At 37.5% G+C, this 25424-nt stretch overlaps 1 protein-coding gene across 1 annotated transcript; it reads left to right on the top strand.

The window, feature by feature from the left end:
- Positions 1–233: 233 nt before the first annotated feature.
- LOC137236655 (modular serine protease-like) lies at positions 234–15105 on the top strand. Its single transcript, XM_067759508.1, has 7 exons — positions 234–445; positions 9865–10150; positions 10240–10805; positions 10890–11031; positions 11171–11409; positions 13130–13268; positions 13327–15105. Exons 1-7 carry the CDS (start codon positions 355–357, stop codon positions 13838–13840), a joined length of 1977 nt encoding a protein of 658 aa, XP_067615609.1. The 5' UTR covers positions 234–354; the 3' UTR covers positions 13841–15105.
- Positions 15106–25424: the final 10319 nt, after the last annotated feature.

Here is a 25424-nt window from a genome sequence, read left to right as displayed (position 1 = left end):
CTAAAAATACTCTTTAATACCTTGCATTTGATACCCACGTCATAAAAACACATTCCAGGGTTACCCTAGATTCATTTTCCTACATGGTGATTTCCCTTATTTTGTCTACATAGCTCTCAGCTGAGTATGTAGTGTTCGGTTACACCCGAACTTAGCCTTCCTTACTTGTTTTTACATGCTTCGGAATGTAAGTGTTGACCGAGAATGAGATTCATTCAGTAGCTTCCGCGATTTCAACAATTCATCAAATCGAGTTGGACACGCGTGGAAAATTAATTTATTTTACCTAAAAAAAGGTACAAAATCAGATACTGTGCCATCATAGAAACGTGTCTTTTAATTTATTTACCAATTATGCTTCACTCCAGACGGCAGAGGCTCGCAATCACTTTACTTGTAAATATTTATCTAATTTTCCTATTAGCAGTGCTTAGCAGACATTTTGGTGAGTGAAACAATTTTTCATATAACAAAGAAATTGTGTATGATTATCTTCCCCTATTACCGATTTCGTTTTTGAAATTCTTGGTTTTCAAAATTTCAGCGCAAAAATTAGGAAACATACAAAATCTTATTTTCTTTTCTGAAAAAAGAAAAGTTAGATGCAACTATTTTTTGTTTACGGGTACCGGGTTTTATTCTGTTCTTCCCCTCTTAAACAAGCTTCTCTTAATATAATCAATGGCGGATACAGGGGGGAGGAGGATCGCCCGATCGCCTCCCCCCTCCCCCAGACCTGTAGAAATATTGGGCGTGCTTAATTTTCCAGAAATTGAAATGAATTTTTTACATTTCCGTAAAATTGAGATTGAATGAAGTATTTCTTATCTTCTTTTGTCTGCTTGTCTAGCGGAAAATGTAAATAATAAATAAGTGAGTTTTGCTTTTTCCGCTTATTGCCGCAGATATGCCATGGTTTGTGAATAAAATAGTTGAAACATGGTGACCTTGCAAAACATAAAAAAATTCTTCATATCACCAACTTCATTTTTTTTTCATAAAAATTCCCGAACACACCTAATATGTCGTTTCAGTTATGCAAAATCAGAGCTACACTTTGACCGTGTCGCTAGAACCAGATAGCGACATTTGCCCTGTCGTTTCTATGCTACACACAAATATATGTACATATATACGCAAGGTATGACAACAATGCTGCATACACAACAATACATACGTTTGCACTTGTTAAGCCAACAGTAAAATAGATTTTTGAATTTTGATTGGCAGTTGTCTTTCGCATAGTACAGGTCTACAAGTAGGATATGTAGCAGAACGCACATACACAGCCACGCTCACCTGATAAAATGCTTGTTCTCGTTCGTTTTTTTTGTGGAAGCTATTTGGTACTGTTGTACTTCTTAGGTCGAAGAAAAGCGTAGTAGCAGCTAACGAAAACTGCGTAAAATTTTTATTGTAAAATTACAAAGAAATATCCTTATTTACTTTCAAACGAGCACTTAATTAGCATCATCTCTCTTTAAAAGGCATATATTTTGGCAATTTTAGTTAACAAATTGCGATATTTTATTACCGGGGCGATTGCTAAAACACGACCACACCCGTCTGGGGAGGTATTACTAGACGCGTTTTTGCCTCGCTTCCAGTAATTCGAATACTTTTTCGCCTTTGGACTATTGATAACAGGACAAAACGCGTCTTTTCATTTCTCTTTCTACATTTTTTGACGGGTTATTGCAGTCGACCTCGGTTTCAAACTGTTTTGCGCGGAGAACTTTTTAACGGGCAGAAAAACTTAGCATCCGTGTTTGTATTCTTAATACTGGAATAACAACGCGTCCTCAGATACCCCAATTCAAGACTTTTGTATAATTTTCTGTAGGACCCATATAGGCGCACTAGATCTTCATACTAAATATTTTCAAAAAAATTTACCATCACAGCAACCCATATCTGATATTCCGCTCCCTTTTTTGTTTCCCTGCGTCGCTTTCCACGACAGCAACCCCGGTAATTTTGACACATCGTTCAGTGTCAAACGGATGTTCCACGCAGGTTCCACTGAGTTCCGCAATAGTTTGACACTGACAGAAGTGTCAAACGGCAGTGTGTTAGAAAGAGAAAGGAATTGTTTCCCTCTCATACATATCATACTTGTAAACCTGTACTATGGTCTTTCGTCCGCGTCCTGGCGCAGTTGAAATAAAGGCAAACTTGCTTTTAAATCGCCTACTAACACTTCTATTTGTATTACAGTCGTTCCGAAATGGTATGTTTGATTGTTCTTATATATTCAATTCACAGAGATTTTCAGAGCCAATTTGGGTTTATTTTCTAACACCCAATTTGGGTTTGCCAGTATGTCAAATTAGGTCAAGTCTTCAAAAAACCCTAATTTGGTTTTAAAAATTGTGGAAATTCAGATTCGAATTGGGCGTTCGAATATAAACCCAAATGAGAATTTTTTTCGTGAGGGCAGGCTCAAAAATTATTAAAATATCAAATATTGAGGAAATGAATCAGATAAATTATATGTATGAAAACTATTCGACATGTTTTGTTTTTAGGATGGTGATTCAGGGGGAAGAAACAACAAATGACCAGCTGTGAGAAGTATTGATTCGTATTTTTTCAAGCTACCAAACTTCCAAAATACAGTTAATGAAGAAACTAGTGTCACGGCAGAAGCAATTAATTTTGTTAATGGCGATTGTGTTAATAATAACGCAGTCATCGACGTACAGCTTTCGACAACTCTAACAATTGCATCAGGTCAACACTCAGTTCAGAATAAATTCGATATATGTAGGTTTTTTTGTAGAGAACAAACATTTGATGGTTGATTATACAAAATTCAAATTACTGAAAGAACAATGGTCACCACCGAATGATTACGTATTTCCTTTTTCAAATCATAATAAGAAAGGAAAAATTGAAAAACGATATTTTCGACGTCACTATTTGACCGAAAACGAGTGGTTGGTTTACTCGGATATTTCGAAAGGCTGTTTTTGTAAGTATTGCTTCATGGAAATCCGCGATCTAATATGTTTTTGAATAAACTTGTAAAGATACCGTTGTGTTCATTTGTTAAATTATCTGGTAAAGATGGTGCTATGGCGTGCCACGCTTCTAATAAATATCACATCGAAGCCGTTCTTGCTGCTTCTGATTTTATTAAGTCATATGAAAATCCTGAAAAAGATATTTCAAATATACTGAACTCTCATCACGTTGCTCAAATTGAAAAGAACAGAAACTTATTGCGTGTTATGATCCAGAATGTAATATTTTTGGGGTGTCAAAATCTTGCATTCAGAGGTCATCGAGATGACCGTCCACGGGATCCTCATGAATCTTCAGTGAATCAGGGTAATTTTCGCGCTCTTCTTCAGTACCGAATCGCTGCTGGTGATACTGTATTAGAAAATCATTTGCAAACTGCATCTTCTAAAGCCACATATATAATCAAAACCACGCAAAATGAGTTAATAAACTGTTGCAAAGAAGAAATTCAAGATATTTTGATAGACAGGATAAGGAATGCAGACTGTTATCCAATTGAATTTGATGAGACAACAGATTCAGGACATATTGAACAACTCAGCCTTTGTTTGCGTTATATTCATGAAGATAGAATTCGGGAAGATTTTTTAACATTTGTGGACGCTTTTGATTCAGTTTGTCCAGAAGATGTTCATAATGAAGAGAAACGGCTCACAGGAATAGCATTAGGTCATATAGTTGTTGATATTCTGAAAAAATTGGGGCTCGATTTCCTTAAGTACGTAGGCATCGGAACAGATAGCTCTGTTCAGCCGTGGTTTCATAAATAAATGGGGCTGTTCAAGAAATTGTTAAATTTTGTTTATACGCTATATCTTGCCCGTGTTTCAATCATGCACTCAATAACTCACTTGCAAAAACCTCAAATGTTCCTCAAACAAGAGATTGCATGGCTTTGATGAAAAAAATTATAAGTTCTGCTAATTCTTCCGTAAACGTCACCTGGTTTTCAAAAAGCATCTCAATGAATCTTTGAGTGGACTGTGTGAGACACGTTTGTCAGAAAGACATGATGGTGTTATACAATTTGAAGACAGTATCACAGAAATTGTAAATGCTTTGAAGGAATTCACAACATGGCAGGACTCGAAAACGACTTCAGAAGCTCGTTCGTTGATAAAGGCAATTTGCGACACAGAATTCATAATATCAATGATTTGTTTGAGCAATGTTCTTTCAGTAACGCGACCATTGAGCCTACTTTTACAATCTCCTTCTATTGATTTGAATCATGCTACTGAAGCTTTGAATAGCACACTCAATGTACTCCAGAATTATAGAGCGAATGCAGATGGTAAGTTTTCGGAATTGTTTGAAAAAGTTACGAGTTTGGCTGATCAATTATATTTTGAGATTCATATTCCGCGTCTAACAAATAGACAAATATATCGCTCGAACTTTACCGTATCTACTGCCGAAGGGTATTATCGAAAAGCGATTTTTATTCCTTTATTAGACCATATTATACTTGACCTTCAAGAAAGGTTGCCAGAAGAAACGTTGGACGTTTTTAATTTGAATTTAATTCTGCCGTCGAAAATTGTACAAAATGATACTCTTTCAAAGAAAAAAAATGCTTTGAAACTGGTCAAATATATAAGCGAAAATACCGTCCATTTGACAGGAGAGTATGAAATTTGGTCGGAACTCTGGACAAAAAAGCTCGAGCAAAAATCGGCAGTATAAGTTCTAGATCACTGAGACGAAAATGCTTTTCCACTGATAAGGATTCTATTGAACATTTTGGCTACATTGCCGGTCACTAATGCTTCTCCTGAAAGAAGCTTTTTTACCCTTCGGCCATTAAAAACATGGTTACGAACAACTATGACTGAAGATAGGCTCACTGGCTTAACACTTTTACACGTACATTATGATATTAAAATCGACGTTGAAAACATAATAGGGAAGTGAAAAATTGAATTTATTATATAGAACTGTTTCATAACAGCTTGACGTTAATTTATGAAAAATAATAATATATGTATACCGTTTCAAAAACATCTTTGTAACAAAGCTACCTATTTATTCTGTCGACGAATATATTGAAATAAATTTAATATCAATAAACAAAATTATTCATCTCTCTTTTTTTCCTTTTTTGAATGCTGCAATAGATATAGATTCAAAATAACTCCACTTAGTTAAAACCACAAGTGAAACTCTCTTATCAGAAAGAACTAGCTTCTACCTTTGAGCTGTATAAAATCATTTCTTGATTGCTTTTTGTTCGAATTCTTTCAATTAGTTGAGCTAATTTGAGTGCTTAAAGATAAATTCGATACGTTTATTTGTAATTATGTCAAAATGGTGTTCTGAAGTTAATCATTAATTTTATTACTGACTTCCATGGCAATTTGGATTTTGAGCTTTCGGCCATGATAGCCCCCCCTCATCTGGAGAACTGTATCCGCCCCTGAATATAATCAAATGAAGAGAAAAGTATAAAGAGCTTAGTCACAGAGAGATAACTTGTTAAGACAAGTTCTAGAGTACATATATGTTTATACGTATATAAGTATGCGGTGTTGTTTGAGTTCTAGCGCACTGAGCAATGTTTTATACCCAGTGGTGCTTAGTACCCAAGATAATCTGTAAATTGTTATTGCCATTTATCGCCTACTATTAATTTTGTTTCGCCGATTTTCCGACAGGGCGGATAATTGTTGTAGAATGGACCGATGTTTTGTTATCTCTTGTGGGAGAGCGAACCGCTTTCGGTGTTCGTGTGTTATATAAGTATGCATTCGATTGTTTTCATGTACATTCAGAAATTATGTGGTTTTTACCGATCAGACACTTGTTTGCTTAGTTGAGGCAGATAGAAGTTAGTGATTTTAGTCGTTAGACGAATTTTGTGTGTTTCTTTCTTTTGTTTTGTGTTTTTGTTTTTTTTTTTTGTACCAGTTTTAAAGGTTAGAATATTTCGTCAGGGACACTATTTCTTTGCTCGTTCGTTATTTCTTTGCTTGAAGATTTTAACGTTTTCAAGCGTTATTTGGGCTCTGGCTTTTTACTTGTAAATGAATGGTCTTGACTGTTTCATTGATGGTTTCTGGGGAACAATTTGGTTAGGTTGAACTGGCCGGACCTCAAAGATCTCACACGGACTGAATGGGTTAATAATCTTCCCGGAAGTTTGCTCAACGACCAAACTGAAGAGTCCTAACGAAACCAGGACATATTACTGCTTTTAGATCTGATACCTGCGTCACTCATAGGCCCGGTTTCCCAGTGCTGGTTTAAACTCCAGTTAAAGTTGACTAGAGTTTAACCTTGCCACTTTGTTCGATAACATAAAATGTTTCTGCTCATTTCAGCATAAGTGGCCAAAGTGGCAGGGTAAAACTCTAGTCAACTTTGGAGTTTAAACTCGCACTGAAAAACCGAAACGCAAACCTGGAGTTTTAGCCTGGCGAGCTCAAGCTGTCCTGTCGTCTTGTTTATTCTATGTAACCATGTTGTAACTTTAAAGACTGAATGCTCTAATGCCTGATAACTAGGTACATATATAATGCGCGCTTTCAACCGCACTTAGTCTGTCTTAATTATATTTGATTAAAATGCACCTTTCGTCATTGATAATAAAACTGTCCAATGTTATAGAAATTTATTTTAAATTGAAATATTGACAGACGCCGATATTGAGCAAAATATTCAACCGAAATTTGATAACAGCGGGAAAAATGTAAATTTACTATTTCTTACTAAAAGTCAGGTTCTACAAATAAATTTGATGAGCTAACGAAAGTTCGTTCATGTACTTCGAAAAAAAGCTGCCCGCTCAACCCTAATAAGAAGTCTGAAGTCTGGTTGCTTCACCGCCATGAAATTTTTGGTAAGGAATAAGCAAACAGATTCGTATACTGGTCTATTGAAACAGAGTTCAGTCTTAGTCATAGACTGCACGGCAAATAAGGTTTCTACGGATTTGAAATAGACAAAAGGGTGGAGCATGTTGGTTCTGTTTCCATGGCTTTTCTCAAAGAGATAGCCAAGTTGGCCATTTAGTCTATCACGTGATGCGTGATTGATATAAAATAATAGAGGATATCGATGAGACTGATTCCATCCTACTTGGCGCGGTTTTGTGATCACTTTTACAATAAGATATGCAAAGCAAAGTAGAATTAAATAAGGGATACATCAACTCGATAGATAATGTCTCTTGAAATATTTGATGCATGCTTTATACCAAGCCTTCATTTCCCTTATCTTCTTGTACCCCGTCCTTTCCCGGTGCCTAATTGATTTGTTTGTACCAGGGATATCGTCATGCTCACTTTTCCATACTCGCGCTGTGGAATATAGCTTTATAGTCATCGATAGCGATCGAGAACATTAGCAGCCCTGCTATATGCCAGTGAGGGGAATTGTTCCCTCTATAACTTAAATTGTATCTCAACGTCAGTCACAAGGGTTGACAGTATAATTCCACAAGGAATGTGCCACGGATTTGATGAAATTTCTGACATCATTTCAATCTGAATGTCGCTCGCATTCACGCCCCTTGGTCTCACTTTTCTTCTTATTACTATTCGGATCTCTATCGCTGATTATCACCGCGCATTGTGCTTAAAAACAGCGTGGACCTGGAGGCAGCGTCAATATTTTCCGAACGGTGATTCAGACTCTTACGGCTTGATTAACTCCGTTTTGCATCTATTGATCAAAAGTCACTCAGCTACCTGGGTGTGAACTTTTGCAATCTTATAGTACAAAAGAAAATATTTTGGGACTTATTGGTTAATCTGTCTTTGTCCATAAACTCCCTGCTGTGCCAGTATATCGTTGAGGTTGTCATGCAGGATTTTAAAATAATGACAAGGATAGCGCTCATGTTATTTCTCGCATTGGTTCTAGATTCGCGCCTTTCTTTTGTTCTTTCAGCATGTAGACCTTGACAAGCTGTAAATGAAAACTCCGATTACGGGGAGAACCTTGTTCCCTGGCGTTAACGACAGTACTTGGCGGCTAAGTCTCTTTCCCACCTTAAATCTGATCTTTGGAGCTTTTAATGGTCCATTTTTTTCATGCTTGTAATGCCACTTTCAGTAGTATCGCAATTATTTGCACCCCTAAACTTCTCAAATAGCTTAAGTAAGTTTGTACCACAATAACTTTTGTGAATATGTAGATCACTTCCCTGGGCTTGCAAAAACTCTCCACACTCGATGATCACTCCAGTTTGTGGCTTCGGTTACCAGTTACTTTTGGTGTGACAAGGGACCTAGAAAGAGTGCAATCCCGTCATTGTACTTACAGGGACAGACCGCAAAATCAATTTAAATCCATCTTGTATCCGTTGAACGCTTCAAGGGGCATGAATTTATCCATACATCAATGCACCGGCTATTTGCTTGTTGACCTATCGATTATTGGGCATTGATCCCATAGACTGGTTAATTTGGGTAATTGCCCTCATTTCACTGCCACTGATCTACCATCTACCATCCGACTCTCTAGCATTCATTACAAACTATCCACCGATCCAATTTTCGGCAGTTCTTCCACCTTATATCTACTAGAAACTTTCGCACCGACAAACCTCTATTAGTTTAACGATGCCCGTTCTTAACCAGTTCCGCCGTTCTATTTTTACTTGTAACATTGGCACCGATTAACTACTCATTATTCAACCAGTCAACGGTTCATCATTTACCATCCACTCTCCATATGTTCACTATTACGTGACTCCGTTGGTTGACATAGTCCATTCATTCTAAGTTTTTCTCTCAATCATTTCGACTAGTTACATCTCTCCGTTCTGGTATGTGTATGCGTCTGACTCAAATTACATCAACATTTTCATTAGTAAAGAAAGTGAGACTACTACTCGACTCTGAATTGGCTAAGTGTTACCACAGGCATCGACGATATTCCACATTAGATCCATCAAATAACTTCGCAATTAAGCCTGTAGAGGACCTTATTACCGAAGGAAATAGGCCATATTCTGTAAGAACATATCTTGTCTGGTAATCGTCGACTACTCCCTTCTTCTTCTACCCCGTTGACATACGCATAAGGAGTACTTGATCACGTCGCCTTTCTTTCCACCAAAACGTGGGTATGGGAATGCCTATTTATTGCATGGAACTCAAATTCCGACTTCGCCCCAAGACATATTTTCCTCCAAATGATCAGTAAAAGCAAGTAAGACGAGACAAAGCCCCGTTAGGCGTTTTCCACAGGTTGTAGCGTCACTTATTTGGAAATTTAAGACAGGTTTTATTTAGCCCGTAGGTCCTTTACTATTGATAATCAAACATTTTTGAATTATGTATATTGTAAAGAATTCTGGGGTATTCCTATTATTTTGCACCGTCTGCTAGCGTTCGAATCGTTGAACTGTCGAATAAATAACTCCACTATTCAGTATTGCAAAATGGTCTTTATTAGACTACTTTGGGAGTAGTACTTCACAATTCACATTCAATTATACGTCACTAACTTACACTGCTTTTATACTCTCGGTTATCTCGTTCGCCAAAGGTCTAGTCGTTTCATCATCAACGGTTCTAGAACCTCTGCACCTCATGCATGGTTACCCAGCTATATATATGTATATTTGTAGGTTATGCTTTTCTTCTAGCCATATGCGTGTGTATGTGTGAGTATAACTTCTTCTCTTAGCTGATGAATACATATGTATGTGTATGTGAGATATTCTTCGCCGCCTTCTATGTATGTAAGTGTTGCTAGCTTTAATGTGTACATAAGAGTGGCTGCTTGATGTTTTTGTTGTTGTGATTATTTACTAGCAGCATAGTGATGCCACAACATGTTTTTTTTTTTGGCGAATCTCCTATTTACTTTTACGATTTTTATTTCCAGTGTATGGCGACTGCGATTGGACCTGTGATAATAATGAATGCATAGATAGTGAATATTTATGCGATGGTGAAAAGCACTGTCGTGATGGCTCGGATGAAACAGTGGAGAATTGCTATACAAACGCAACATGTCCAGTATATGCATTTCGTTGTGCTTACGGTGCTTGTATCGACGGCGATAAGAGATGCAACCATAAAAAAGACTGTGCGGATAACTCAGACGAATTAAGATTTTTGTGTGATATGACAAGAGCGCAAGTAACTGAGGCATTACGTGGAAAATGTGGGTATGTGGCAAATGAAACAAAACAACAAATCATACAAGTCGATGTCATATTAATTTCTTTCTTTCCCCCTCTCTCTATCTCTCTCAAAGCGATACAGAAATGCAATGTGCCAACGGTATATGCATAGATAGTGAACGAGTATGTGATGGCATCATCGATTGCTCGGACGGTGATGATGAAACATTGGAGAAATGTGTACCTCTCTCATGTCAACCATTTGCACATAGATGTGCCTATGGTGCTTGCATTGAAGGTAGAGCCGCATGCAATGGCACCGTAGAGTGTCATGATGGTTCCGATGAATCGAGCGCATTGTGTGGTGGAGAGCGCAAAATAAGTGTCACAACACCCGTGCGAAGACGAACAACTAAGAACCCTGGCACGGGTATGGTTTATTATCCGACCGATAGAACTGGTGGTTATACTACAAAGCTAATACCGACTATGATAGTGAATGAGCGTTGTCGAATACCTGAAAGTTTGGCGAACGTTATCATCAGAGATGAGCTACGTGGTGCAAGTTTAGGTGTGGGTTCAAAGGTTCCCACAAATTCGATTGTTAGTTTCGCTTGTCGGCGGGGCTATACTTTAGTTGGTGATATCAGATTGTTATGCACGAGCTATGGATGGCAAAATGTGCTGCCAACATGCCTTAGTAAGCATTGCTCGTAGAGAAAAAACGAGAGTCCTCTTATTGTTTAAATTTGTCTTTATTTACTATCTTTTACTTTTACGTTAGAATACTGCAATGAGACTGTGCTGCATGCGGGCTATTCAACAAAAGCCACATGTTATTTTGAAAACGAACTTGTGCCATGTACAAATATTAAGCCTGGGACAAAGGCCGAAATCAGCTGTGCACCAGGATATCAACGTAAAAAGTAGGTTTAAAGAGTAAAGTCATCTCTAAGGGAATTAATTCTATTTCTCCACATAATAGCGGATTTTGCGTTATTCTTAGCTCATCTCCCTCTCTTATTGCTCCTTTAAATATCTTCACAATCTCAACATTACTTTCAGTATACGTCAAACAACAACTTTACGTTGTACAAATAAATTTACGTGGGATCATCCGAAGACTCCATGTGAAGTACGTTGTGGTTATGTGCAGCAACCATCAATACCTTTTGCCAGCAACGGTCATGAGATTAATATAACAGAAGCCCCTTGGCATGTGGGAGTATATAATAAACTAAATGAAAAGGATTATAAGCGCAACTGCGGTGGCTCCATAATTTCAACACGTCTTGTAGTGTCAGGTAAGTAAACTCATATGATATTCTTAATTGAACTTATCTGAGCTAGTCATCCTCTTCAGTTGAAAATGCAGACTAATACTTTCGCTATCAAAATATAACCAGTTACAATAGAGATTGATGGCTAACGTGGGGGTGTGAAGCGCATAAGAAAGCACAGCTAGCTGTTAATAAACATGGCTTGACATAAGACCTACGGCCAGTGAAGTGCGCAAGAAAGCACAGCTAGCTGTTAATAAACATGGCGTGACATAAGGCCAACGGCCAAAATGATCAATTAACGTTATGACCACTTCCAATTGCCATAAGATCAAATGGGTTTAGTACCACTTCAAATGGTCACAACGTCAGTTGACTTTATGACCTTTCCTATTTTGATTCTATAGACATTTACGAAATTTCCATTTGACCGTATGACCATTTCTGAGAATGTTTGGAAGAACCACTTTCCGATTTGTAACCGGGCAGTGCGATTCATAAGATGTCCTGCGCAAGTTACGTATCGGATATAGACAGCAGATATGTGGAGAATATTCTCTAACTACATTGCTCAAGTAGTGCACTACTACTCTTGGGAGGCTAGGTTTTAGTGGAAAGGGCTACAAGATATGAAGCGAATCTCACAATCGCGAGAAAGTATAGGACTGAGGCTTAACAACGCCGTTGGAGCACAACACAAAAGAAATAAAGAATTGGTTTCAGGAAAGCTGCCAGGGCAAGGGGTAATGATAAAACCTTCGTGTGTGCCGGTATGAGCCGTCCTACAGAAACAACAACAGTAATACCGGCTATAGGAACCCAACCAGCACCGCTAACTCTTTGATCCCTCAAACCGTATCATCACATTTCCGATGGATGTAATGAAATTTCATGAACAATTTAATACTGTTAGAACCACATCAACAACTTATGTATAGTTGTAGCCATAGTGCAGGCCTGTACAGTTGGTCCTTCTTGCCCATATTGTTGCCTCGTCTATCTTTGTGGTATGTAGGTTCGCAGAATTCGGATCTAAATACATACATAGTTCCCACAGGAATGGTCGTTCAGAACCAAAGTTAGTTTTTGTAATAAAAAAATAAACTCGGGGATTTGAAGCAGATCTAGTTCTTATATTCAACACATTGACTGAAAAGCCAAATCTTTTGCAAGCGCTCCTAACGAAATCGTTGGCGCTTTGGATTACGAAATCCTAGAAATCTTTACAGCATATGGAAATGGTACTCGCTCCTTAAATTCATATCAAATGGAGATCATTTTGTACTAGAGGAGAAACTCCCTCCTGAAAACTGAACAGTGCACCGACAAATCTGCCTTCATTTGAGGTTGGCTCGCAAGAGGAACGCTTAGTAGCACGCTTGAAGAATGGAGGGAGGGGCTTAGACAATTGTTGGGAAATAGTATTTCTTAGAACTGAGACCCAGTCAAGCTATCTCTCATACTTTGTGACTTTACTGTTAGCGCAAAGAACTTGAGAGGATTGTGATACTTTAAGGTACCTATGACCATGCTTGTATAAAATAGAGGGAACTTCCTTCTCATGATAAACTGGTCTGCGGAGATGAGGGAAGTCGATCATTTGACTCTCCTTTAATTTATATAGAGAAATAATTGGGATTAGGTAAGAAATCTCTGGTTGGACGAATGTACCATTTTAATTTCACTTCACAGATATTTTGCATTTATGTTGATGTTTGTTGTTATTTCTATGTATTTCATAAAGCTGCCCATTGCTTCTGGGACGAAGCGAACGCAAAGAAATATCCGGAGCGACTATTCAAAATAGTTCCTGTACAGATAATACCTTCATACGTAGGTAGCGAAGACGGTTTTGATGTTACCGATATACATATTCCATCCAAGTAAGCACTTTTTCAAATAAGCTCAACAGCAGCATAATTCTTCAACTCCGCTTTTTAGGTATACCGGTTTTAATGGTAACTTTGACCAGGATTTGGCGATTGTAAAATTGGTACAAGCTTTCAAGTTTGGACCATCGATTAGAGCAGTGTGTGCGGATCCCAAAAACTTAGCTGCAGCTGCTGTGGAAAATAACATTCCTGGTTTCATTGTTGGTTGGGGACCCACAGCAACCAACGAGACTGTCAACGTATTTCAGAAAGTAGACGTAACTACACTCTCATTTGGCAGTTGTCGCGAGAGGCTGCGAATCACTGAATCAGTCACGTACGACTTGCCAACTGATAAATTTTGTGTGATACGCGCAGGGAGTAAGGGAGATATCTGTCGTGGAGATAGTGGCAGTAGTTTCGTACGTAATGAATTGGGAAAATATTACCTAATAGGCATAGTAAGTCATGCACCGTTGAAACGGCGCGATTGTGGTAAGGATGGCCTGGTAGCGCTTACAAACATTCAATTCTATAGCGAAATTAGGACACATATACTCGAAGATGAAGATCCGTACATGTAGTGAAGGAGATACAAAATGTGTGTAATGAAAAAACTGAGGAGACCAGTTACTCAATGTCGTATTGAAATATATACAGGAGCGTAGTTGACAGAAAGCAGAACGATTTCGGTCAATTATGATCCGGTAAAGCATTAACTGGGTAACCGGTTCTTGGAGTGAGTGGATATTTAAAATATAGATTGTTAATGTACATATACATATCGCTCATTTACTTCAATAGTGTCATAGCTCAAAAAACATGACTTTTGAGTTAATAACATATAAACGTACCCAATATCATGATCTATGTTGTATAAAAAATCTTTGTGATCCGTTAAAAGTTCACCACGTGCTATAAAAATGAAAATATGCCTTTATATGCGCAACATATGGCAGTTAAAATCTTTGAATATCTCTCCTGGAAAATTGTGTTTTTTTAGTTATGACACTATTGAGGTAAATGAGCGATATGTACATGCCTAAAATATTGGGTTGAAAAAAATTTAAAGGAAAGGGTCCCAGGAAAACTTATTTTAAGTTTTTAAATCTTATCTCATCTCAACATAAGCTTCAAATTTGTCGGAGGTCTTTAGGTATATTTTTGTTTCGTATGGAGACCGGTACAGCTTAATCTGACGTTCAAATTTATACTAATGACCCATTTACATAACTAGAACTTTTTGCTCATAGGTCCTTTAACTGACAAGTTAAATGTAGCACTACGTCGCATTAACATAAAACTATTTTGACAATACCACATTTTTAATATATCTCAACTTTTTGCTTCGCATTGTATTCCACCAACTCTGTGTGGGAAGGATGCACCTAAACCACACATTCTTATCTGCTAAAGTAAAACTATGTGAAAAGAAGTATTTCCTTGAAAAGAATTTCTTTGCATGAAGTTTGTGGAAGTGAAAATGTTGAGCGATTTTTATCTGTCAAAGCAAAGAATTGATAAAAGCAAAAACTTACTTACTTACGGCTTTGTCAACTGGGTCAGTGTGAAGCAACGCAGGAAATCGTTCTATGTAAAAACTGCACCATTTACTATGGGAACAATCAAGATGAGAATGGTAAGTTTCCCAAACGTTTCAGAGAAGTTTGTTGGAATGTATGTATGTTTCTTTGTAATAAAAAAATTTGGTTAGGAAATTGTGACTGTTATAATTTAAGTTTCTTTTTGTACTCAATAAATGTAAATGTATCATGCGAATACTGATTTTTAGCTTTTACTAAGTCTATGAAGAACAGTACTTATGGAATCGAATTGTCGAATAAATTACATAAATATTCAGTATAGCGAAATGTTTTTTATTTACCACACTACTATGGTAGTAATACTTCCCAATTAAATTACTCACGTACTTCACTTATGGCGTGCAAAAATCAAACTGGGTCACCATCACTTGGACACTTGCCTCGTTCACCTATATCTCCTACGGTCTAGACCAGGGCCGTAGAGAGAAAATCCGGGCCCTGGAATAAACAATTTACGGGCCCCCTATAAAAAATCCACTAATACATTTCTTTAATTTGAATTAATGACGTCTCATTCATGAATCATTAATGATGGATTACATCAAACAAAAATTTTGCCACACCAACTAAATGATTTTTGGACTAAGAGCTGAAAATAAAATTAACACACAATATTTACTATTAATACTTTTTTATTGTAACGTAGAAATAAAATTCTCTTTTAACAGCCACATATTGTTTCAAATAATCTTTTCTACTTATTTGGTAACATTTTAGAACATTTCTAATAAACATAATGATGATTATAAATAAATTTTAATTATTCAATATAGAAGGTTCGGATATCAATGAGTGGCTTTTCTTGCTTTTTTCGCTGCAAAATTTTTTATAATACATAATATCAAAATTTAACTGTCTTGCCAAAACGGACTCAACACAAAGCGTGGCAAGTCCTGACAATCGCTCTTGAGATGAACACGATCTATGAAAGTTTTTGATTCTTGCAAGGACACTGAAAGAACGTAGTGCAGAACAGTGACAGTGAGTGCAAAAGATGCGTAAAGCAACACAAATGTTGGGGAAAATGGTATACAGATTTTGAACATATATGGCATTTAGCACTTCCAGTGGTAACCTTTACAAAATTTGCTTCGTAAATGAGCTTCAAGTGAACTATTTCACATTCTAAGCTTTGAGAAACGTCCGACTTATATTTTTCTGGAAATTTTGCTACGCTCGCCCGAACCGTAGTTTCATCCAGGTCTTCATATTGCCAAAAAAAAGGAAAACGTCTCGTTCAAATTTCTCATAGCTGCAAATCAGTCAGTAATGCCAGTGATTACCGAATCAACGATCACCAATAATGAATTCTTTTTAAAATCAGGCTATGGATGATCCGTAATCATCTTATTTCCATTATCTTCAAAACGTCTTTCGGGTTTTCTCTTTCGAATGCCCGGAAACTTTGGCGAGATGTTCAATTGAACAGCAACTGTTTTGCATTCGTTTAAAATTGTTTCCCATTGGTTCAGTATTGTTACGGGTTTTAAAATAAATGTATCCCTAGATTGCCAATCGAATAAATCGTAAATAAAATTTATGTAAGAAAAATTGATTCTTTATTAACGAACGAATTCAAGAAAAACTAAACTAATTATTTTTCATAATGACATATATTCCAAAGTTCAGTTTCCAAAAATATTTTCGTCGCATTACCCTCCTCCTAAGTCTGATCGCCCCGATCAGACTCATTATTCATTCCCAATGGTGCCAGTCTTTCTAAATGGACCACTTTAATTTTAGTTCTGGTTCCTCCAAGTTTCTTAATTCTATACACTACGTCGTTTATTGCTTTTATAACTTTATAAGGCCCTTCCCAATTGGACTGCAGCTTCGGCGATAACCCCTTCCTACGCTGAGAATTGTAGAGCAGCACCAAATCACCTTGCCCAAATCCTTAAGAATTGATTGCTTTATCATACCTCGCTTTCATTTTGTCACTCATGATTTTTGTTCGTTTTCTTACTTGATCGTGGATTTCATTCATTGTTTCTCTTAGCTTTTTAACATAATCATTGCTGTCATTACTCGGTATGACACTTGAACCAAATTTTAAATCCGAAGGTAAACGAAGATCACTGCCAAAGATCACCGTGGCTGGAGTCTGACCGGTGGTCTCATGCAATGCAGAATGATATGCCATTAGGAACAAAGGAATGTGAGCATCCCAATCTCGCTGTTCTTTTTCCACCGCTTTCCTCAAATGCTCTTCCAGTGTCCTATTAAATCTTTCCACCATGCCATCGGATTGAGGATGAAGGGCTGTTGTACGAGTTTTCCGAATTCCCAGAATTTTGCACACTTCCTTAAATACAGCGGACTCAAAATTTCTGCCGTGATCAGAATGCACCTGTAAAGGCACACCAAATCTAGATATCCAACTCTTCACAAAAACTTCTGCTACTGTTGTGGCTTCCTGATTGGGAATGGAATAAACTTCCGGCCATTTACTAAAATAGTCCATAACCACAAGCACATACTTATTACCAGAGCTACTGGTTGGAAACGGTCAGGCTACATCCATGGCGATTCGGTCAAAAGGAACTCCTGAATTAAATTGGATCATCTGTCAACGACTTCTATGCTTCGGGCCCTTAGCTGCCATTCATTCACTGAGATTACCAATCCATTCAGCAACGGATTGATGACAGCCAACCCAATAAAATCTCTGCTTAATTTTGGCTAATGTTTTAGTGATTCCCATGTGCCCTCCACTTGGCCCATTATGTAATTCCTGAAGAACGTCTGGTATTCGCACTTTTGGGACAACAATTAGCGATTTGGATCTTTGGCCGTCGCCGCTTTCCCATATTCGATAAAGGCAGCCAGATACCATCCTTAAACTACTCCACTGCGCCCAATATGCTTTTGCAATAGAATTTTCCGATAGCATCTCCTCTTTTGTTGGCCATTTGTTTATGTCCATGCCCTTCATTAACAAAGCCAAATCAACGTCTTCCTGTTGGGATTTACGCAAATTCGTCGCATTCCACTCTTCAGTTGCTTCGATACTCATTAACCGCACATCAATAACATCTTCTTTAACTTCGGCTCTCGAACAATGTTTACATTTCAGATTGCATGGTCGACGGGACATTGCATCCGCATTCCCATGTAAGCTACCCGCACGGTATTCTATGGAAAAGTCATAAGTTTGCAGTCTTTCAAGCCATCTCGCTAATTGTCCCTCGGGGTTTTTGAACTGAAGAAGCCACTTTAATGATGCATGATCGGTCCGTACATGGAAACGTTGTCCATAAAGATACTTGTGAAAATGTTTAATAGATTCGACTAAAGCAAGTAATTCTCTGCGCGTAACACAGTAATTTCTCTCGGGCTTTCCTATAGTTCTGCTATAATAAGCAATAACTCTTTCCTGCCCACTTTTCACTTGCGACAAGACTCCTCCAATACCATAACCACTCGCATCAGTGTCTAATATAAACCTCGCTCCAGGAATAGGGTATGCCAACATTGCACAGTGTTTCGTGTAGAACAAGCTAGCTGGACAAAAACAAAGTTCTTATTCCAAGAAAAGTGTAATGAGAAATGAAAGAAAACAAACAAAATAACGGGATTTGTGTTTTTCTTTTGATATTTTTGCTCATATATATTGAGTAATTGAAGTAAGAAGGCAGGAGTGGCCGTAAAAAGCATTGATTAATTTGCAAAATTCTTGTTGAATATTAAGCTTCATATTTCTTTTAAGTGAACACTTTTATATAATTTTTTTATGGATTCTAAGCTCGAAGGTAAGTAAAATTTTTTAATGGTAATTCTTTCGCAATTAGAGTATTTTCAATATATTTAACATTCCATTAGTAAGAAGAAAAAGTATTTTTTCTCTATATTTTTAACTTTAGGGACAAAAAAGTTACATACATCCGCGGACGTCCGGGCTAAATTTTACATATGTTATAGTCGCAAGCATTCTCTAATATTCGAAAGAAAAAACCATTGCGAATTCTTTGCACATCTATTTTTAATTTTTTTTTTTTTTGTAGATTTAGTTATCTCTACATATAAAATAGGATGTATGTACGTACCAGCTCCGACGAGATATTTGAACCTTTAAAGCTGATCTACAAACAGCAAAACCAATTCCAAGGTACAGGGAACAAACACGTAGCCACAAAACACACAAAAATAAACGCGCAAGGTCAACAAGAGCTCACCAAAAGCAAAAAGGCGAAGATCACTGACTTCAACCTGCCACAACCTACCGCACCAGTCAATAAGGCATAAAACAGGTACATACAAAGCAATCCTAATGCAGATATAACCACACAGGAACGCTACACAAAACAACCCCATTTGGTAGCATCTACGACAATACCTGAATGTAATATAAATACTGCACAACTGATAACAAATCAGAACGATCAACGACACTTAAGATGGCAGCACAACAAACATCAACTATTCACCCTGTCGGAAAATCAACAACACAAAGCAGTTTAGTTATAACCGTACCAAGAACGGAGTTTTTTGACATTTGGGTTCAACATTCGAAGGAAACCAGTTATTTTTATTTTATTTTTTTATTTAAAGTTTAAGCTTACAAATATCGGCATATTCGTCGAAGCTGGATCAAAAGTGGATCACTTCTGGAAGACATAAGGAGCGATTTTTGAATAAAAACTCGGAGTGGCTTTCGGGTCCAGACTTCACATTTACAATAACGGTGGATTCAAAGTTGCCATCAGAACAACCAACCACTTTTTCAGGTAACCCCGGCCCCGGAAGACGAAAGAAGGACTTTGTTAGCTGCAGTGAAAAAACCACACGGCGTCGAGTGGATGACCTCATGCAATCTAGAAGTCCTGGTGAGTTACTTTATGCGGCAGAAGTATCAACGCGTATATCCGGCAACAGAAATGTTGCTAACTTTATAAAAATATCACAGTAAACCACTCCAATATCCGGCAAAAAGATGACATGTTAGCCAGATGCACGATGCTTGAGCAATGTAGAAGCTTTAGCATACTACGTAGATAGCAAGTCGACGACTCATGGGTACAAAACGACTCGGAAGTGGAGCATCAAGGCAGGCCATAAAGTTTATCCATCATTTTATAGTCTCAGAAAAGCTAAGGCAGAATGCTATCCAAATGAGATTGATGTGGTTAAAACACGTGCGGAAATTAAAGTCCAGCCCGTATTAGATAAAACTGTTGAGCGTTTAGTTTTAGCAAATCAAGAAGTTTTTGTTAGTTTATTACCAGGATAAATACTCAAATAAATACAAAATATGTACATATGTACAGTCACTCACATAAATAAGTATACACCCCTTTTTGGACAATTCTTACAATTTTCGCTTTCGCAAATTTATTTTAACTAATTTCCCACCGTGGTGTGATGGTAGCGTGCTCCGCCTATCACACCGTAAGCCCTGGGTTCAACTCCCGGGCAAAGCATCATCAAAATTTTAGAAATAAGGTTTTTCAATTAGAAGAAAATTTTTCTAAGCGGGGTCGCCCCTCGGCAGTGTTTGGCAAGCGCTCCGGGTGTATTTCTGCCATGAAAAGCTCTCAGTGAAAACTCATCTGCCTTGCAGATGCCGTTCGGAGTCGGCATAAAACATGTAGGTCCCGTCCGGCCAATTGGTAGGGAAAAATCAAGAGGAGCACGACGCAAATTGGAAGAGAAGCTCGGCCTTAGATCTCTTCGGAGGTTATCGCGCCTTACATTTATTTTTTTTTTTTTTAATTTCCCATAAGAAAATTTGTCACGATCTATAACAAAAACTAAATTATATTTAAAAAATGTTTGAAAAATTCGACGAATTTTCATATTTTAACTAATTTCCCATAAGAAAATTTGTCACGATCTATAACAAAAACTAAATTATATTTAAAAAATGTTTGAAAATTTCGACGAATTTTCATAAAAAATTTAAATTTTTTTCCGAATTTTTAGAATTTTTTAGAGTATTGAGATTTGTAGTCCATTCAATTTAAGTACAATAAAGTAATATTCTTAAGTCCTTTAAATTTTTTTTTGGATATATTTCACTTATTCACACGAGTTACTGTATATGAAATAAGCAAATATATGCATATGAAATTAAATTTTGGAAAAAAATAAAAAAACAAGAACATATGGCTGAAAAAAATGACGTAGTTGTAATAAATGACTGCATATGAAACGGAAAATCTCATAAAATAATTTTGTCCAGCTAGCTTGTTCTACACGAAACACTGTGCATTGGTGCAGTACATAATCGCTCCTTCAAGGTCTGAAAGGCAACCTCCTGATCTTCTCCCCACTTGAAGTGTTGGTTCTTCTTAGTCAGATCATGAAGACTGCTAGCTACATTGGCGAAGTTTGGAACAAATCGACGATAATACGTGCACAATCCAAGGAAGCTTCTTAGATCATGCAGATTCGCTGGCCTGGGCCATTCCTTTACCACTTTGATTTTATGATCATCAGTAGATACTCCTTCTGCCGTTACCTTATGTTCCAAATAGTTTACCTCTCTTTTGAAAAAAGAACACTTGTCTGGATTTAGCTTTAAGCCAGCACAAGCTATTCTTTGCAATACATCTTCCAAATTCTTGAGATGATCATCAAAGCTTTTCCCTAGGACGATTATATCATCGAGGTAAACCAAGCAAGTTTTCCAGTGTAGTCCTTTAAGAACGTGCTCCATAAGCCTCTCAAAAGTGGCAGGGGCATTGCATAAGCCGAAAGGCATAACTGAAAATTGCCACAAACCTTCACCTACACTAAATGCTGTCTTTTCCCTATCTGCCTCGTCAACTTCTATTTGCCAATAGCCACTCTTTAAATCGAGAGTTGAAAACCATTCCGTTCCAGTTAGTGAATCGAGTGCATCATCTATTCTCGGCAAAGGGTAACTATCTTTCTTGGCCACATCATTGAGTTTACGGTAGTCGACGCAGAACCTAATTTGTCCATCTTTTTTTTTACGAGTACTACGGGTGAGCACCAAGAACTGGCTGATGGTTCGATAACACCTTTCCCACTCATATCACTAATTATTTGGCTAACAACTTCACGCTTCGCTAAGGGTATGCTTCGCAGAGGCTGTCGAATTGGTATTGCGTCACCGGTATCAATCCGATGTTTTACGATATTAGTTCTACCTGTATTAGTACCCATATCAAATATACTACAATATTTGCGTAGGAGTTGTTTGGTTTTACTAGCGTCTAGCAACTCTAACCCTTTCGTCCAATTGCTTATCTCTTTACACATTTTACTTTCAGAAACATTTACATTTTTGAGGATTCTTGCTGAACTCTGCGAGATCTGTCGTAACCGTAATCTAGCTTCACTTCAATATTGTTATACTTCATCATCATACTTTCCAAATCGATCTTGATCCCATGAGCCATCAAGAAATCGACGCCAATTATAATTTCGTCAGCAATATCCGCCACAATGAAATCATGTAAAGCTGTCATATTCCCAATCGTCACATCACAAGTAAGTTCACCTATTAAAAATGTTTTCTCGCCAGTGGCAGTACGCAGTTTTGCTCCAATAAATGGCTTCACATTCTTTTTAACTAACCCTGCCTTTATTATGGAATGTGATGCTCCTGTGTCCAACGTCAGCATACGATCTTCTCCGTCTATATATTCTCTCACCGTTATGTTATTGGATTCTCTACCTATTTGCGAAATTGTGATAATGGGGTACCCAAATGAAGGAACCAGCTTGACCCCCTGCAGCTGGTTCGATTTAGTTTAACGAAATGTCTGCTGTGCTGTCAGTGCTTGCTCTGTTTTGCTGAGGATTCGATAGCTGTTTTCCTACAACAAAACAACTTCGAGCCATATGTCATTTCCTGACACACTTAAAACAATTTCCTTCAAACTTCCTCTGAGCCCCCGACGTTGGTAGAACAGATTTTAGAGCATTGCAAACTGTCTGCAACTCGTTTTCCTCAACGTCTACCCGACGTGCGCGATACCAAGGTTTGCCAAAAGTGTGGCTGTTTCTTGAGTCAATGCATGTGCAACTGTTTCCGCAAACCTCTTGTCCGGAATGCCATTCATGAACGCTTGAATTTTAATACGTTCTCACTGGAAACATCCTCGTTTGCTAAATGATCCGACCGTTCAATTTCTGTGGCAAAATCCTGTAACGTTTCCCCTTGCTTCTGCCACCGATTCAACAATTCCATTTGAAAAATCTGTTTCCGGTGTTCACTGCCGAATTTCCTATCGAGTGCATTCATTATGGCCGTAAAACTGCGCTGTTCCCCCGTAGGTACTATGTTCAAAACCTCTGTTGCAGAACCTTTTAACGAAAGGATCAAAGCCGTTGCTTTATCAGCGTCACCCCAGTTATTGCTCATTGCTGCCGACTCAAACTGCTTCTCAAAAGTCTTAAAAGGAATAGTCCCATCATAAGGAGGAACTTTAAATTTCATTCCACCAGAAACCATCGTTGTCACTGCCCGAGCATTATCACGAATATGGCTTTCTTAACAACAAACTCTTTCTTCAATAGATTGAGCCTTCTCGACGACTCTTTCCTCAACAGATTTGACCTGCTCATCAATTGCTGAAACTTTCTCACCAATTTCCGCTGTATGTTTGTTGAAAGAAGCTAACATTTTCGATAAACTCTCAGATAATCTTTCAGCCAGCCGAGTTTCCAGGCTTTCAACCATTCCCTTAGAGTTTTCAGCCAACTGGCCTTGAATAGCCATGAGCAAATCGTCGAAGTTTGTACTTGCTGAAGGCGACGTTCCTTCTGCCCTCTCAGGTTTGGTGGTTAAATCTGAAACGTGAAAATTAAAAGCATCCACATCCAAACCTCGGTCTGTAGCTCTAGTTTATTTCCGTTTGTTGGCAAACCACGAATTTCGAGTTCTGCTTTGAGCTGTTGAATTCGCAACTCTTCGAATTTTACCATCTTGCAATTCTTATTCGTTTAGCAATCCCCTCTTCTGACACCAATTGTTACGGGTTTTAAAATAAATGTATCCCTAAATTGCCAATCGAATAAATCGTAAATAAAATTTATGTAAGAAAAATTGATTCTTTATTAACGAACGAATTCAAGAAAAACTAAACTAATTATTTTTCACAATGACATATATTCCAAAGTTCAGTTTCCAAAAATATTTTCGTCACAGTATTTTAACCACATTGAGGACAGCAAGATACATTCGAACTTGTTGATGTACTTGAGAATGCCGGTAACATCTCCGTATGCTTGTGCAGTCAAATATAGCTTAAGTAATGCGTTTAGTGCTTGTGTTAATCCTGGAGCATAGTTTGCGAATGGTCTGATTGCCTGAATTCTAGCCGACCACCTAGTGTCTGAAAGACTGTGAAAAAAACTTGGTACATCTTTTTTTTTGAGGATATCCCATCGTTGTGGACTGCTGAAAAAGTAAAACATTTTTGTACAACTCCGAAGAAAGTAATTGCAGCCGTACAACGTTCTGCAGCATCAACACCACATAAAATGAAACTGTTGTTTGCACAAGGCGAGTAATCAGCATTCGAGTTTTTGTCGAGAATGTGATGTTGTGCTCCGTTATAAGCTCCTTTCACATTGGCGCCGTGCTCGTACCCTTGTGTACGACAATCTTTTAATGGGATTTCATGTTTACCTATAGTATCCAAAACCTAGAGTATGCAAATTAAATCAGCGATTTCTTTATCAGTTTTTTTGGTTACAATTAGAGCTTACGATTTCTCGAACTTATTTTAACATTTATTTATTAACATATATATTCATCCCGACACAACAATTTTGAAAAAATTATTTAACAGTGCCAGTCACGTGTGATACAATAAGGTATTCTGATAATTAAAAATACTTAACATAAAAAAGGGGACAAGTAAGAAAATGAGAAATAGGGATACATTATAAAATGAAACACAAAGGGAGAAAAAAAAATGAGGTATAAATATTTTGAAAAAATGAAATATAATATGTAAAAGTTCACATTCAATAATATAGAAGGTATTAAAATAGAGTTGTAGTGGTTAACAATCATTGTAAAAACTAAACACTTTATTTGTAAATTGCAGTGTATAAGTAATGATCCTTAAACTAACTGGAAGTTAAAAGAGATTTTTCGCGAGTCTCGTCTTCTCGAAGTACTCGTGAGGCTCGCGAGTTTCTCGACATTCATTTTAATCGATTCATTGGCTATTTTATATAGAGCTTACGATTTCTTCTGGAGTACAAGCAAAAATGTCCACAAAACCACAAGTAAAACACCGCAATGTATAGAATACAGCCAATCCAGCGACTGAATTGAAAGTCGAGAAGCTCACGAGAAACCGTGTTCTCGATGTCTCATTAAAAAAATAAATTATTGTGAAGAGAATTATATTGATAATAAATAGGTTTTAAGTTAAGTGTCATTGGAAAGCAATAACATCAAGTAAGAAGTCACAAGTAAAAGAAAACAAGTGTATAAATTTTGTCCATACAGCGATTAAGTTTATGTCGAGAAACTCGCGAGATTTATGAGTACTTCGAGACACCAGAATCTCGCAAGAAGTCGAGTTTCCGATTTCTCGGGTCTCAAATATCTCGCTTGTATTCGAGAAGAAATCGT

The sequence above is a fragment of the Eurosta solidaginis genome, chromosome 1, assembly GCF_040869045.1.
Source record: "Eurosta solidaginis isolate ZX-2024a chromosome 1, ASM4086904v1, whole genome shotgun sequence".
Classification (NCBI taxonomy): Eukaryota; Metazoa; Arthropoda; class Insecta; order Diptera; family Tephritidae; genus Eurosta; species Eurosta solidaginis.
The sequence above is the reverse complement of the archived record's forward strand: the minus strand, read 5'-3'. Positions and strand labels throughout refer to the sequence as shown.

Excerpts from the sequence above, each read along its gene's own strand:
- LOC137236655 (XM_067759508.1), top strand. The coding sequence starts at position 355 with ATGCTTCACTCCAGACGGCAGAGGCTCGCAATCACTTTACTTGTAAAT. Across the intron at positions 446-9,864 it reads AGTGCTTAGCAGACATTTTG|TGTATGGCGACTGCGATTGG; the intron begins GTGAGTGAAACA and ends TTTTATTTCCAG. Across the intron at positions 10,151-10,239 it reads GCATTACGTGGAAAATGTGG|CGATACAGAAATGCAATGTG; the intron begins GTATGTGGCAAA and ends TCTCTCTCAAAG.